Source organism: Malaclemys terrapin, chromosome 4 (assembly GCF_027887155.1).
Source record: "Malaclemys terrapin pileata isolate rMalTer1 chromosome 4, rMalTer1.hap1, whole genome shotgun sequence".
NCBI classification, from domain to species: domain Eukaryota; kingdom Metazoa; phylum Chordata; order Testudines; family Emydidae; genus Malaclemys; species Malaclemys terrapin.
In genome coordinates this window covers 99,772,326-99,788,354 of record NC_071508.1, presented here as the reverse complement: position 1 = coordinate 99,788,354, position 16,029 = coordinate 99,772,326, and the positions used below count along the sequence as shown (strand labels likewise).

Sequence of the window (16,029 nt, the reverse complement as noted above, 5' to 3'; positions counted from 1 at the left end):
AAACAAAAAATCGCAGCCTAAATATATTTTAAACAGGTCTAAACAACTAAGGACGCAGGTATCATGCAAGCATCTACACATGCTGTAACAACTTTCATGATATGTGGAGCTTAAGCAACTGCTGATGAAACACTGGTAACAGTCCTCTAAAGCTGCCATTGTTCAGACACACCAGCACTTTCCCAGAGGAGCCATATTTCCTAAGTCATCCTTTTCCCTGTTTGAAGATTAGTCATTAATTTACTAGATTTGAATCATATCTGTTTCCAACTCACTCAGGGTACATCTACACTACAGGGGGGAGTCGATTTAAGATACGCAAATTCAGCTACGTGAATAGCGTAGCTGAATTCGACGTATCGCAGCCGACTTACCCCGCTGTGAGGACAGCGGCAAAATCGACTTCTGTGGCTTTCTGTCGGCGGCGCTTACTCCCACCTCCGCTGGTGGAGTAAGAGCGCCGATTCGGGGATCGATTGTCGCGTCCCAACGGGACGCGATAAATCGATCCCCGAGAGGTCGATTTCTACCCGCCGATTCAGGCGGGTAGTGTAGACCTAGCCTCAGTCATCATACTGCTATAGTTCATAAAGCATTCCTAACTGTGAAAGCCATCATGTGGTTGGCAGCATTAGCGCTGCAATTGCTGTGATTTTATTCAGTTTGAGGAAGTGAACGCAAGCCTTCTTGCAAGAAAAAACACAGGCGATAAATTTAATTTGCATGTGTGTGGTTTACCAGTAATTCTAGCAGAAATTCTTTGTCATAGCTTGTATCTTCCCCTTCAGGTAGAGCCGGTAACAAGCAGAGGTATGATGCCACCTGGTGGAGTGTGTTTGGGCTGCATAATATGGGGAGAGGGGGGAAATACAAAAGTCACTCAGTGATTTTTTACATTTTATAAAAGCTGCTGTTAAAAAAATAATAATAATAATAATAGTTAAGACTCGATTGTGTTACCTGAACTGTAAAACTATCAAGAAAAAACCTTAGAGTCTTAAAAGTTAAGCAAAGTTTGCATTTAGTTGCTTTACCTGGTAATTGCCTAGAGGTAACGAGCACAGTATCTGCATTACAGAAAGTGATTAATAACGACAGATACAGCACACCATTCATAAAGAATTCAGATACAAAAATAGGGAACATAATCAGACCTTCCAGCTAAGATTTTCATTTCCATATATATTCAGATATATTTGAACAGACAAGACACACTGCCTTTAATATTTGCTCAAGTGGTCAAGCTAATGCCCAGGGTAGAGCCTGTGTGTTAAAGGCAGAATACCTGTCCACATTAGACTTTTAAAATGTGTTAGCACATTAGCTAATACATGCTATTAGACTTTTAAACGTTAGTCTAGAAAGGTCTACATTTTTCAGGATGAGCTATTATGTTTGAACAGGAGAAAGCCAACTCTAACAAGTAATTCAAGAGAAGATGGCTTTTTTGTTTACTGCTACTGCTGTAGTTTTATTAAGACTAAATAATGGGAAAATTAACAGAATGACAAGTCAGGCAGAAAGAGTTTAATCTATCCTACAGTATCAGAGATCCCAGAACTGCATTAAGAATTATTATAATAGCAGACGTAAAGGGACACCCAGTCAACTTACAAAATGACTATTGTAAATACAGCAAATATATACAGTGTTACTTATATGAAAATGTTTAAACTGTAACTAAGATTAGTGAAAAGCATTTATGTTTTTTCCCCGTTTCTTTATTTTATGCACTTGGCAGAACTTAGGGAGAAAGAGTGGCTCCAACTCAAATTCCCCCAGTGATTTCTGTGGGTCTTTGATACAGCAATAAGGAAAGAAAAACATTTTGAAAATATCAGGAAAACCTGAATTATTGTATAGCCACAAAAAATGGAAGGACGACTCAGGGGCATGTATAGTTCCAAAAACTAATAACTCTTCTACTTTTAAAATGACTAGATTTCAAATTGATAATGTTTCTTTCACTCCAGAGATCAGAATTAAGGGAAAGATGCATTTTACAAGCAAAAAGTAGCAACCCAGCGATAATAAATTAAACTTCTGCACACCCAGATGTGGCAAGTAGTCTATGTACTAGGTTCCACAAATGAATAAACTGAAGCACAAATGATTTGCCCAAGGTTAACCAGCAAGTCAGAAGCAAAATCCAAGAGTCCCAACTCCAAATGCCTTCTTCCAACCAGGAGTCATAATTTGCAATGTGACACATCTAATTTCAGCATTACACATGTATAATACAACATACATGAAAAGGCTGGAAAACTAATAACAAGCAATGGAGAGAAATAACCTTGAAACAGAAGAACTGAATTTCCATCTTTATGGCTTACCTCAGGGGTCCACACAGCTTTTCCAACGAACCACGAGTGTCCACTGCTGCCACATTTGAAAGTGCAAAATCGTATAGTTCTGGGAAATGTGCAAAAGCTGATCTCTAGAAAAGCCCCCCAAAATTTAATGAGAGGTTAAATTGACCTTTTCACAGTAACTTCAAGTTTATTACCGGGGGGGGAGGAGGGGGGAATTGCACAAGAGTTTAATAATAAAAGACCCTGATCATGAACATGTAAGAACTCTATCTTCCTCTGCATGTGGCAGCACCTAGCACAGAGTGGGCACTATTGGAGTAAAAATAATGAAAAAGCAACTATTTTTCTGCTTAGTATATGTGATTTACTATTCTTGGGCTTCTGAGATGTATTTATTTTTCTAGCACATCTAATAAACACTAGATGTTTTGGCATTACAATAGCCTCCTAATTGGCAGTAATGAAATTTTGGTAGAGACTGACAAGGTTATGAAACTCAGGGATTTCACTCACCAAAGTTCATCTAGTTCTGAACTTTAAAGGCCATGAAAAAAATTTCAGTGAACCTCCAGAGGTGCAATTCAAAACTGCAGTGAAAACCCAAAAAGAAATTTCTTCACAGTCCTAATTAGCACCATGTGAAACATGCATAATGCTCTTGTGAAAAGTCTCATATTGACCACAGGTAGTCAGGATTTGATTTATCTCTCAACTGAAAGACAGCACTATTAGCAGCACGTGCTGTCCAATGCTCAGTACTCATTCTGGGGAAAGTGACATATATTGCATAACGCATACCACTTCCTTCTGCACCTAGGTTTCCCACACAAATAAGTCTTATGGAGATTGACCCTTTTTAGTTAATGAGTTGACAAGATCAAAACTGGAGGTGGTATTGTTTTGCTGAATCGGATAATAGGCTTACTAATATTGACTGTCACTTTAGTTAGGTTCTTTTATCTGCTCATGCAATTCAAAGCGTGTGTTATATGAAGTTCTTCAGGATATTTTTGAACAAAGCTAGGATGCAAAGATAGGAACTGAAAGACTAGCACCATTCCTTAATACAGCAGAAAAAGCAAGACGTTTCCTTTTGGAAAGACCAGAATCACCACCTTACTTGCAAATTATATTTAAACAAATACATAATGAAACACAGTGTTTGCCTACCTGTAAGGAAGTAATTCTATCATAGTGAATTGTAGTCATCTCATTTTCTGTCAAAGCATTCCCAGTCTGGTCATTAATTTCAAAGCCAGTGTAGAATTTAAGCATGTCTAAAAGCTGAAACATGATACATGTAAATTAGTGACGTATGAGAATGGGATCAGCAACTACCATATAAAGCCTTGAACAAAAAGAGATGGAACCTAACATCTCAACTTCAGGCACCCCTGTACAATATATATCTTACCCAGGTACCAATAATCTAGACAGAGAAATATGCATGGACTGACTAGTTATATGTTTTGTGCATTAGCCAAAAATAACTTGAAACCAATTGTATTTGAGATTCTAGATACAGTTTAAGGAAGTCCCAGCAATGTCCATAATACCTATCTCTGTATGCAGAGAGTTGTAAAATAATTCATATAAGAACCCCTATCTTGAATTTATATCCACATGGCCAATCACATTACCCTGAATGCCATTCATACTAATTCTTGTAAAAAGGCTATACATGCAAATAAAATGAACTGTTCAAATACCACCTGATACATGCACAATACAATGTTCAACATGTGTGCACAATGAACTTCAAAAGTGACAGTCTCTCTCATAGGAATGCAAAGGCTACAGTTCCAACCAAAAAATAAAGGTCTACTATGGAAGTGCTCTCTTAAGAGACTAAAATAATTGTTGATTAACTTTTTATCAAGGCAATTCTCCTAGGAGCTGCCAAGAGTTAAAGTTGAGACTAGTTACATAGGGAATTTAGCCTAACTGCCATGGGATAAAGCTGCAGAGAACATCTTAACATAACTTCAAATACATAAAGTGAACTTCTAGTGCCTGCAATAAATGCAGGGAGATGTTTTTTGGGGAGAGGGACAGCACAGTGGTTTGAGCATTGGCCTGCTAAACCCAGGGTTGTGAGCTCAATCCTTGAGGGGGCCACTTAGGGATCTGGGGCAAAAAATCAGTACTTGGTCCTGCTAGTGAAGGCAGGGGGCTGGACTCAATGACCCTTCAGGGTCCCTTCCAGTTCTATGATATATGGAGATATACTTTTTTTTTTTTAAAATGCATAACAAGTGAAAAAGATAAAACCCTAGTCATCTGCCATGAAGTGATGAGGTATCATAATCTGGTAGGGTTTGCTTCAATAGTATCACATTGAAAAAGTAGAATTAATTTTTGAATGCTGCACTAGGATCATAACTACCCCATTACTAAAGAAAATTAAATGAGATTAAAATAAGCAAGAACTTCTTGAAACCACTGGCACACTGTTTGCATAGATGCAGAGACCTGGTACACTGACTGTACTGCTATATGCTAAGGGGTTACTGGCTAGCCTGCTTTGGCCACAGAAGGCACCTTTCTTTAAAAAGAATGCTAACCCCATACAGCACCTCTGGAGGGCAAAGCTCCTCCTATCAACAGAGAGAGACTATATCTGGATAGATCCAGGTAACAAATGGAATTTGCTATGAAACCAATGAAATCCATCTGAAAACGAGAGGATCAAAGTTCATTCTCTTCTGAGTGGTCCAGGACAATTGCTACAAATACTGGTCCTGAAAATAGATCGAGAGGACTCACGCCTTTCTAGCTTTGACAAACCTCATGATAAAGGACCTGAGCAGAAAAAGAATTCACATCATTCTGGTTACCAAGTTTCTTTTTCATTTCAAGTTGGACTTGATTAACAGCTGCTAGAGTATTAAATTTAGAAATAGAAACAACAAGGAGTCCTTGTGGTACCTTAGAGACTAACAAATTTATTTGGGCATAAGCTTTCGTGAGCTAAAACCCACTTCATCAGATGCACGGAGTGGAAAATAAGAGGAGCAGGTATAAATATATGAAAGGATGGGGGTTGCTTTACCAAGTGTGAGGTCAATCTAACAAGATAAATCAATTAACAGCAGGATACCAAGGGAGGAAAAATAACTTTTGAAGTGGTAAGAGAGTGGCCCATTACAGACAGTTGACAAAAAGGTGTGAGTAACAGTAGGGAGAAATTAGTATTGGGGAAATTAGGTTTAGGTTTTGTAATGACCCAACCACTCCAAGTCTTTATTCAGGCCTAATATGATGGTATCCAGTTTGCAAATTAATTCCGGTTCTGCAGCTTCACGTTGGTGTCTGTTTTTCAAGTTTTTTTGTTGAAGAACTGCCACTTTTAGGTCTGTTATTAAGTGACCAGAGAGATTGAAGTGTTTTCCAACTAGTTTTTGAATGTTATGATTCCTGATGTCAGATTTGTGTATATTTATTACTTTGCGTAGAGACTGTCCAATTTGGCCAATGTACATGGCAGAGGGGCATTACAGGCATAGATCACATTGGTAGATGTGCAGGTGAACGAGTCCCTGATGGGGTGGCTGATGTGGTTAAGTCCTATGATGGTGTCCCTTGAATAGATATGTGGACAGAGTTGGCACGGGATTTGTTGTAGGCTTTGGTTCCTGGGTTGGTGTTTTTGTTGTGTGGTGTGTATTTGTAGTTGCTGGTGAGTATTTGCTTCAGGTTGGGGGGGCTGTCTGTAAGCGAGGACTGGCCTGTCTCCCAAGGTCTGCGAGAGTGAAGGATCATCTTTCAGGTTAGGTTGTAGATCCCTGATGATGCGCTGGAGAGGTTTTAGTTGGGGGCTGTAGGTGCTAGTGGCATTCTATTACTTTCTTTGTTGGGCCTGTCTTGTAGTAGGTGACTTCTGGGTACCCTTCTGGCTCTGTCAATCTGTTTCTTCACTTCACCAGGTGGGTACTGTAAGAACGCTTAATAGAGATCCTGTAGGTGTTTGTCTCTGTCTGAGGGATCGGAGCAAATGCGGTTGTATCTTAGAGCTTGGCTGTAGACAATGGATCATGTGATGTGGTCTGGATCAAAGCTGGAGGCACATAGGTAAATATAGCAGCATGTATAGGAGGGTGCTATTTATACCTGCTCCTGTATTTTCCACTCCATGCATCTGGTGAAGTGGGTTCTAGCCCACGAAAGCTTATGGCCAAATAAATTTGTTAGTCTCTAACATGCCACAAGGACTCCCCGTTGTTTCTGCTGATACAGACTAACATGGCTACCACTCTGAAATTTAGAAATGTTTTCTTTTTTTTTTTAAACCAACCTTCTGATGGTGTAAAATATTGACAACTACCAGTTTGCGAAATACTATCTGCTAAGACCTTGTCAGCACATTAAAAGAAAAGAAGGATGGCAGTTGGAATAATGTGATTCTAATGTCAAATTCAGTAGGATGTTCAAGAAGCCTTGTCAGTTTTGGAATTCGCTCCCCAGCTGTCACGAATCAGGGCCTGCAGCAGAGCTAGTCTCCACCCAGACTCATCAGTACAGCCAGCCTGCAGCTGGCAGCCTGACTAGGCACACAACCTGATTGGTTGCAGAGGCCAGCAGGCCAACTCTTAAGCCAGCAGCAGCAGCTTACTAGCTTCTCAGTACTCATACCCACCACTGTGCCTGCTCCTGCCTTGCACTCAGCCTTGTCTCTGTCCTGTCCCTGCCTTGAAACCCTCCCTACCTGATACCCTGCTCACTCCAATTCCTGACCTTCAGTTTTACCCTCAGCTCCAGTTCCTGATTATGGACTCCAGTTCAACTCTTGGGTCTGGTACCCAGTTTCTGCCTTCCGGTTTTACCCTTGGCTTTGCCTCTGGCTGCTAGGCCTGCTGCCCATTCCAGCCACTAGGCCAGACTGCCCTCATCCCATTCAGCTGACACCAACCCTTGGTCTAAAGTAGCCTAAATTGTTGAACTTCAGGGCATGCTACATAAACCATTCACTTCCTATGGCTTCTGGGGAGGACTGAGTTGTGCAGAAGAAAATTTGAGGTCACAAATACAGCAGAAGATTTAAACTGATTTTTGTTTTATCTGTGTTAGGGCACATTGGGTGAATGCTGTGTAGACTATTTTAAAAACTGCTCAAAGCACAGAGACAAGGATATAAACACACACATACATAGGTAATGCAAAAATAATGTTTTGAGGATTTAAAATAAATCTGGGTACAAAGTCTACTCAATAATAATCCAAATTTTAGTTTATTTCCAACAAAATGTGACACAAAGTAATCATTTTCAGCAGACAAAGATAGATAACATGAGAAGAGGCAGCAAATACTTTGAGCTGCTTCAGAACTGAAGAGCTCTCTTCAGTAAGATCAAAACTCACCTGGCAGAAGAGATGGCCCTCCCTTTCCCTTTTAGCAAGGCTAGACAGGTAACAATGAACAACAAGGTGGGAGTCATCTAATACTGTATTAAACCAGCGCCGTGTGGGAAGCAAGGCCTAAAATAAATAACTTGGCATTAGTAGTAGTTTTAACATATATATGGAAAGCCAAGGGTTTCAAAATCATGTATCTTCTCTGCATTTCAAGACGGCGAGTCAGGACTGAGTCCTGCATCAACAGATGGTGATGGTTATTTACATAAAAGAGAATCCGCCCAGAGACATCTATCCTAGAATGCAATTCACCTGTGCTGACTCCTATTTAAGTGAGTGGATTTTGTGCGGGTATATGAATCCCTGAGTGTGGAGCCTTTTGCAGAGTCAGGGCCTCAGAATGCACACCTCACTATTGAGGTGTATTTGATTTGTTTGATTTCATTATTAGCAGGACATAGAAGCAATTCTTTTATTAACGATATCTTTGACCTTCATATCTGTTGTACAGTACAAAGAGGCTTTTTTGAGAGCATTTTTTAAAATGTAAAAGCTGAGTCGTTCCCTTATATTTTGTGTGCATATTTTATTTTTAAATTCAAATACTATTCAAGACTTGTATTTCTCATGACACCTATATCAGTAAATGTACTTTACGGACCATAATAAAATAATAATCATTCCTTCAAAGTTTACTGAAAACAATGGATCTCAGAATTTTTCACACATTAAACTATTTAAGCCTTATTAAAATCTTTCCTGATGTAAGGGAAAGAGAGAAATGACTTCACTCCTACCACTGAAATACAGATATTACTTTTGTGTATTATTGCAGCTGTTTAACAGCACATATTAGGTAACAGTTTAGGACAAGATATAAAGAATACCATACTCAATTCAAAATACAGATAGAATTTAAGCAGCCAGTATGTAGTTACCACCACTACGTAATCAGAATAAGGGGTGGGGGAATGGGGATGGAGGAAACAGTATGTCACTGCAGTAAGTAATAACTGGCATTCATAGTCACTAAAAAAAAAAAAAAAAAAAGGTCAGTCAAACCACGACAGTTCCTTCAAAAACATATAATTTGCAAGGGGCAGAATGGTCAAGTAACTTAGATTCAACTGTAATGAATGTAATTTAATCTGAAATGCACTGCGGGGGTTGGGGGAAGAGACCTAAAATGTATGTAAAAATATTCCACTCACATGGGACATGCTACAGAGAAGAAAGAACATGATGGCTTTTTATAACTAATTTCTAGTTTGCCAGTTCCAAGCAGTACAGCAAGCTTCACAAACTATATGAACTCTAACTCTCCTGTAATACACATAGGACAGATAGCAGACCTAAATTTACTGCTTCTTGGCCTTTTGGCTAAGATCCAGCATTGTATCCCAATCTGGGTCTATGCTGGTTATGTACTATGTATGTATCTTGTGAACCTTGTAACCGATAATTGTAATCTCTCATAACTCAAGCCTTACCCCAGATGTACAGTACCTTCCTTCTTAACTTGTGTAAACTTGATTTTAAACATTAGCTTTAATAAAAATGTCCTCTCTCCGGGGACAGTGCCCTGTACTTTCAAGGGGATGGCCTGGATGATCTAATTAGTCTTTTGTTATTAACTACTATGATCCTAGGAAACTTAGGGTTTTTAGCAACGGGCCAGTTAACACTTATATTCCTGTATCAAACACTAAATCACCTGTACTTACGGTTTCTGTAAGTGCCACCATCATGATCTTTACAGAGTTTAATGAAGTTGAAATAATTTAAAATAAACCTGCTATTCATATGTGAAACTATATCAACATCACTGATGTGTGAACTACTGCCTTTTAATCTTCAAAGTAGCTGCACTAGAGAAACCAGAAGAATGTCACATTTCCAGTACTTGCACAGATCATATGTTATAGAACCTTATTGCCCCCCTGGATTGTTTTACAATACAATGTACTACTTTTGTGGCAAGGAAACAAAAAATGTCTTAATTTCTGAAGTAATTTGGCTGTAGTAATAAATCATGGCTTTTTTTAATAGCTCAGATGATAATTAATGTATTTATAGTCTTAGCAAATGAACTAACACAGGCATAAAAATTATAAGTACAACTAAAAATTAAAGGAATTTACAATTAGAATTTTCCTCTGAATTTCCCTCCTACAGTTAACCAAGGTATCACTTTGCTAGCTACATTCTGAAACAGAATACAGATGGTTAAAAAAAAAAAAGACAAGTGGATGTGGACTTTACACTACAGTCGCCCCGTGTCCCTCCCTTCCCCCTCCCGGCCGGGTACGCAAATCCGCACTTACGGAAAAAGTTCTGTAAGCTAGAAATAGGTGTTTTTTGTTTGGGGTTTTTTTTGGCGTAATTGTCAGGTATACGTTTCCAACTTACACAAAATTTGAGTTACGCAAGGCATTCCAGAACGGAACGCTTGCGTAAGTTGGGGAGCATCTGTACAGTAAATTCTGCTTATTAGCAAACCCCTCAGTTAACAGCAAAAAGTTGCCATTATCCAGCAGTTGCCAATAAGCAGAAGGCCGGTTTGTGGGGCTACAGCCAGGGAAAGAAGCACTGGGACATGGACAGAACGAGAACAGAGATGTGAGCCATACAGCTCTGTGGGCCCTCCTGGCCCACCACTTCCCGTGGAAAGCCCAGGCATCTCAGTTGCTGACCCTCTTCCTGCTGCTGCCCTGCCCATAGCCTTCCCTCCCAGCCTGCAGTGCTTGGTCTCCAGCAGGGGGTCCCCCTTTGGGCAGGGATTCAGGCATCCCAGCCACTTACCTCCTGTGTAGTCCCCAAGTGCAGGCAGGTTTGAGGGGCTGCAGCCAGTGAAGGCACATCCCAGGACTTCCTTCCCTGGCTGCAGCCCTACAAACCTGCCTGCAGTAGGGGCCTATCTTCCAAAAAAGAGTTCTCAATAAGTGGCATGCTATTGCCAACATCCAAATCCCATTAAAGTCAGTGATGGACTGGTTCCCAACAAAATGTTGCTATTAACCAGAAGTTGTTAATATTGGGGTTGCTATTAAGCAGCATCCACTGTATCCACAGAAAGATCAATATAACACATTTTCCTATTACAACGAGTGAGGGAAACCAAGCCAGCTGTAATCCCATGCCAAGGAAAGGTTCTTTGACAATAAAGCAGTATTTTTCTCTGCCTATCAAGCTTGTCATGGACATAGCAGATATTCAAGTGAAAATCCTAACCCCATTCAAGTCAGTCAATTACAAAACTTCCATTGACTTCAGTAGCACTAGAATTTCACCGCAGATATCTGTTCATCTTTGCTCATACCTGGGAGGGCAAGCAAATCAGCTCCCTCTAGTGCAGTGGTCACCAACTGGTCTATCGCGATCTCCAGTAGTGCAGCGGGGCTGCTGCTATGGCAGGCTCACTGCCTGCCCCACACTGCTCCCGGAAGCGGCCAGCACAGACCCGGGGGCAGAGGGGTAGGGGTCTCCCTCCATACGCTGCTCCTGCCTGGAAGCACCGCCTCCGCAGCTCCCATTGACCAGGAACAGGGAGCTGTGGCCAGTGGAAGTTGAGAGGGCAGTGCTTGCAGAGAGGGGGAGCACGCAGAGCCACACATCCCTGCCCCCTCCCAGGGGCTGCAGGGGCGCGTTGGCACCTTCCAGGAGTAGCGTGGGGCCAGGGTAGGTAGGGAGCCTGCCTTAGCAGCAGTCACGCTGCGCCACTAACCGGGAGCCGCCAGAGATAAGTGATACCCAGCGGGAGGCCGCACCTCAACCCGCAGCCCTGAGCCCCATCCTGGAGTCAGCACCCCAGACCCCATCCTGCACCCCAACCCCAGCCCTGAGCCCCCTCCTGGAGCCAGCACCCCATACCCCCTCCTCCACCCCAAGCCCCAGCACTGACCCCTCTCCCAGAGCCAGCACCCCAAACCCCAGCCCTAAGCCTGCCCCCACAGCCAGTACCCCATACCCCTCCTGCACCCCAAACCCCAGCCCAGAGCCCGCACCCACACTGCAAACCCCTCGACCCCAGCCCTGAGCCCGCACCCCCTCCCCCAGCCCAGTAAAAGTGAGTGAAGGTAGGGGAAGTGTGAAGGTGTGGGTGTGTGTGAGAGAGAGAGAGAGAGAGAGAGAGAGAGAGAGAGAGAGAAATGGAGTGAGTGGGCCTCGGGGGAAGGGGCGGGGCAGATCCTGGATTACCTTTAAATTCAAAAACAACAAGGAGTCTGGTGGCACCTTAAAGACTAACAGATTTATTTGGGCATAAGCTTTCGTGAGTAAAAACCTCACTTCTTCTATGCATCCGAAGAAGTGAGGTTTTTACTCACGAAAGCTTATGCCCAAATAAATCTGTTAGTCTTTAAGGTGCCACCAGACTCCTTGTTGTTTTTGTAGATACAGACTAACACGGCTACTCCCTGATACTTTAAATTCAAAAAGTGATCTTGGGCATAAAAAGGTTGGAGACTACTGCTCTACTGCCATGACCACTGCAGTTTAATGATCATCATTTAATCATGGTGTTAACAGATGCAGTCATTACCTCTTCCAAAGACTCACTGGTTTCACACATCAGTCACAGACTGAAGTTTCTAAATCAATGCCTGCAAACTTCTCACGGATTTTGAAGTCTTGTTGGACAGCCTTTCAGGCAGCTTTTTACCTGTGCTTTCTGAGGCTGCAACTGGCAATCCAAAATGTTTTAAGATGGCCCAATGTACATTAAGAGCACAGCTCTTGGAATGGATCCAAACCTTTGAACATTCTCGTTGTTTTCCAGAATTATTGCCTCTGCTTCAATCAATATCTACTTGTTTTGGGCAATTTAAATTCTACACTTGCACACATTGGCAATCTGCCCTGCTTACAGTCATCAAAGATCAGTCCCCTGTGCAGCTGCCATAGGGCAAACCCCTAACTATAGGCAGGCAAAGCCACTGTTTGCATGGGTGCAGCTTACCCCATTTTAAACTGGGGACGTGCTTCATTAGTGCAAATCGTGGATTATTGTGTAAAGAGGTCTGGTTTGGCAGATCTGTGTCAGTGCACAGGATGCCAGTCGCTGGGCTTTTCACAGCCAGATTTAGTAATACAGCATTAGAAAATTTTGTTCCCTCCAGATATGGAGATTGAACCCATTTCCATCTGGAGTAGTTTGTGTACAGTTAGAGGTAAATGAGCAGTATATGGTCAGAAAATATTCAGTATGTTCTCTCCAAAAGCAAATGCTTTGGAGAGACACTGTCTTATAGTTATCTTACCTCTAGATCTATCATGAGTTCGATGAATCTTTCACAGTAATGAACTTTGTCCATGGAAAGAGGACCTAAGCACAAAAAACAGAAACAAAAAAATCCCTGAACTCATCATTTATTCCTCACATCGTTGTTCCACCACACTTCAAAAATTAAAAATATACCACATTTAAACAAGAACTAAAAAGCTGAAGCTCCCACAGCAACTTGTTTGTTAGCCAATAATTAACATTAATGCTTCTTAAAGAGACATGGTGGGTGAGATAACATCTTTATTACCTCGCCCATCTCTTCTCTCTAATATCTGGGGAGCAACGTGGCTACAACAACACTGCAAACATTAATATTTCTTAGCATTTAATCCGTATTAGATTTACACATTTACTGGATCATTCTTCCAGTATTCTGAAATGCTCCCCAAAACCAAAACAGATTTTCAGATGTAATGAAGTCACAGGCCAAGATTTTCAGAAATAACTAGTGAGTTGGGCCAATCTTAAATTGAGGCACTCAATCTAATACACCATGAAGGAACCAGATTTTCCCAAAATGTTGAGCACCCACTCTCCAAAAATCAGGCCTCTACAGTATGTCAAAAGCGGAGCATGCAAAATTGAGGCTCCTAAAGTCACTAGTCACTTTAAAAATTCTTGGCCATGACTTTTTTTAATAAAAGGTCTTTACAATTTCAAAGCACTCAGTTCTGATTTTTGGAATTGCCTATTAGAGCTCAAGTATCGATCCTAAAACCGAGTTGCACTAGAAAGTAGGGGAACAAAAACAATAAGCAGCAAAACAGATACCCTCTTAAGACTCCTGTTCAGATCTAGCAAGTGTACTCAACTTTAACACAGAGCACCCATTGGGCTTCCCAGTGCCTGCAAGCAAACTATGGCTATCCAATATAGGGCATAATTGACATTCAGAAGTAATAAAGGACAGTGAAACAAGAAACTAAATTTCACTTGGAGAAAACATTTTGTTTGATAATTAAATTTGAGATGCAGGTTATCCTTGGACCAGTCACCTTTAAGTCCTTTCCCCTAGCCTGACTGTATAATAAACATATGCATACTGTGGCGATGTACTCTCATCAGACAATACAACCACATTTCCATAAGCCAGCATATTGTAGTTAAGAAAAGCGGTGTGAATCCAGTGCACGGAGGGTACAGAAGCATGCACAGGCTTGGGGACACTATGGAACCCAGCTTCAAGAAGATTGCCTGAATGGCTCTGCAGAGCAGCTAGGTTTGGAGGTTGCCAGCAGTTGCCAGGGAGAAGCAAAGTCAATGGATCCACTACTATACAAATCCAGTAGATTTTGCCCCTTGACAAACCAAGGACATTGGAATGGAAATGGCTGCAGCAGCAGCCACAGCTTGGATTGTACAGTGGAAGATTCTTTCTCCTAGCCCTCATGGAATCCCCCTGCATCAAGCTTGATTACTCTAGATTGGTGCAGAAAACAGCCTTAAGCGACATGCACAAGGTCACACAGCAAGTCTACAGCACAGCTGTGAATCATAAGGTTTTATTTAAATAAAGCTTCTCCTGCTAAGGTATTAAGATAAAAATATACAAGACAAGCACAAGATAAAAATACAATTAAGAATATAATAAACCACTATAACTCAAAATTCAAACAAAACCAATCACAAGGTTCCAACATAAAAAGGGAATAAGGGCATGGAGAAGGGGGCCAAACTGGGGACCAAGACTAATCTTTCTAAAAATAAACTCTCAAATGAAATAGCCTTGAGGCTTTTTTTTTTTTTTTTATTAAAGGGAAGAGAGATGAGCCCTGACAGATGTTGCTGTTATTGATTTAGGAAGTATCTTTTCCACTTTCCCTGCTGCTTTACAAGATGAATCAGTAAGGGTTACACTGACCCAGAAGGAGGAGGCATGAGCAGAGCAGTCATACAGGAGCCTTAAATAGGCCTGTGGGGGAGACTCTTAGGATCACACCAGTGAGGAGAGTACTGGGTCTGCATTAATGAATATTCAGTTTTCTAGTATCTTCCAGAATTTTGGTTTTATAGCAACCTAATGCACTACTAAGAACAGGGGTCCTGCAGGAGCTATAGTCTAAGCTGATGCTGAAATTGGCAGCATTATAGTAATAGCCTTTATTGCAGGTTTAACATTGCTTCTTGTACTAATACATTTTCCTTCAAAATCAGGCATGCATATTTTCTTGTCAGACCAATTTTCTGGTGAAGACACATAAGACCCCACTTTTCATGTATGTTTTTGTTCTCCTTACTCTAACCCCACAGTACTGAGAGTGCAAGTTTATGTTGTGGACTTAAGTGCTTTGCTGAATGTGGGACTTAAGTACGTGCTTAAATTCTATTGTCAATGGGACATAAATCCTTTGTTGAACAGTGATGGACTTCAGCACATGTTTAAGTGCTTTGCTGAACTGGGGACTCTGTTCATTCTGAAGCATCTGGCACTGCCAATGTCAGAAGACAGGATACTAGGCTAGATGGACCATTGGCCTGACCATGTACGGCCATTCTTATATTATTACAACAGAGAAGAAACTCTGTAAAGTAATATTCCAATTTATTTTATTTTACAAAAATACAGAGATTTAAACCCCCTGAAGACAGAGCCACGCAAGCAGATCCCTACATTAACACAATATCTCATTGAAGTAAATATCCAAACCTATTGGATCTGACTGAAGGATTGTGGCCTTAAGAACAGTTGGTTCAGCACCATAGGAGCTTCTAAATGATACCTGAAAAAAATACATATGTATTATACACATGCACACAAAGTTACCTGAGTGGGGTATTGATTTTAGCACACAGATAAATTTCTGGATGAGCTGTGAAAGAAATCTTCTCTCTCGATGTGCCCTAAAATCAGACATAGGATCAAAGCATTAATATTTCATAAATGCAGGCTAGAAGTATATTACATCTCTTATTAGCACAAAAGGGTCTAAACTGAATGCAATTTATATCCAAGGTAAGTTTATTTTACTAGAACTGTTTCCGGGAACTTTGAAATTGTACCTTAACTCTTCCGCATCTTTTTTAAACAGCGGCAGCAAAACCAAGATATTTTTTGTCAGCAATCATTTTCTCTTATCACCA

At 41.0% G+C, this 16,029-nt stretch overlaps 1 protein-coding gene across 1 annotated transcript in view; it reads right to left on the bottom strand.

The window, feature by feature from the left end:
- The window catches only part of AQR (aquarius intron-binding spliceosomal factor), a 107,835-nt gene that overhangs the window by 71,932 nt on the left and 19,874 nt on the right, over positions 1-16,029 (bottom strand). The window contains exons 9-14 of the mRNA XM_054026561.1: positions 15,713-15,789; positions 12,923-12,987; positions 7,671-7,787; positions 3,483-3,596; positions 2,334-2,437; positions 739-841 (exon numbers count right to left, since the gene is read on the bottom strand). Coding sequence (XP_053882536.1) covers positions 739-841; positions 2,334-2,437; positions 3,483-3,596; positions 7,671-7,787; positions 12,923-12,987; positions 15,713-15,789 — 580 coding nt within the window. The remainder of the gene's footprint in view (positions 1-738; positions 842-2,333; positions 2,438-3,482; positions 3,597-7,670; positions 7,788-12,922; positions 12,988-15,712; positions 15,790-16,029) is intronic.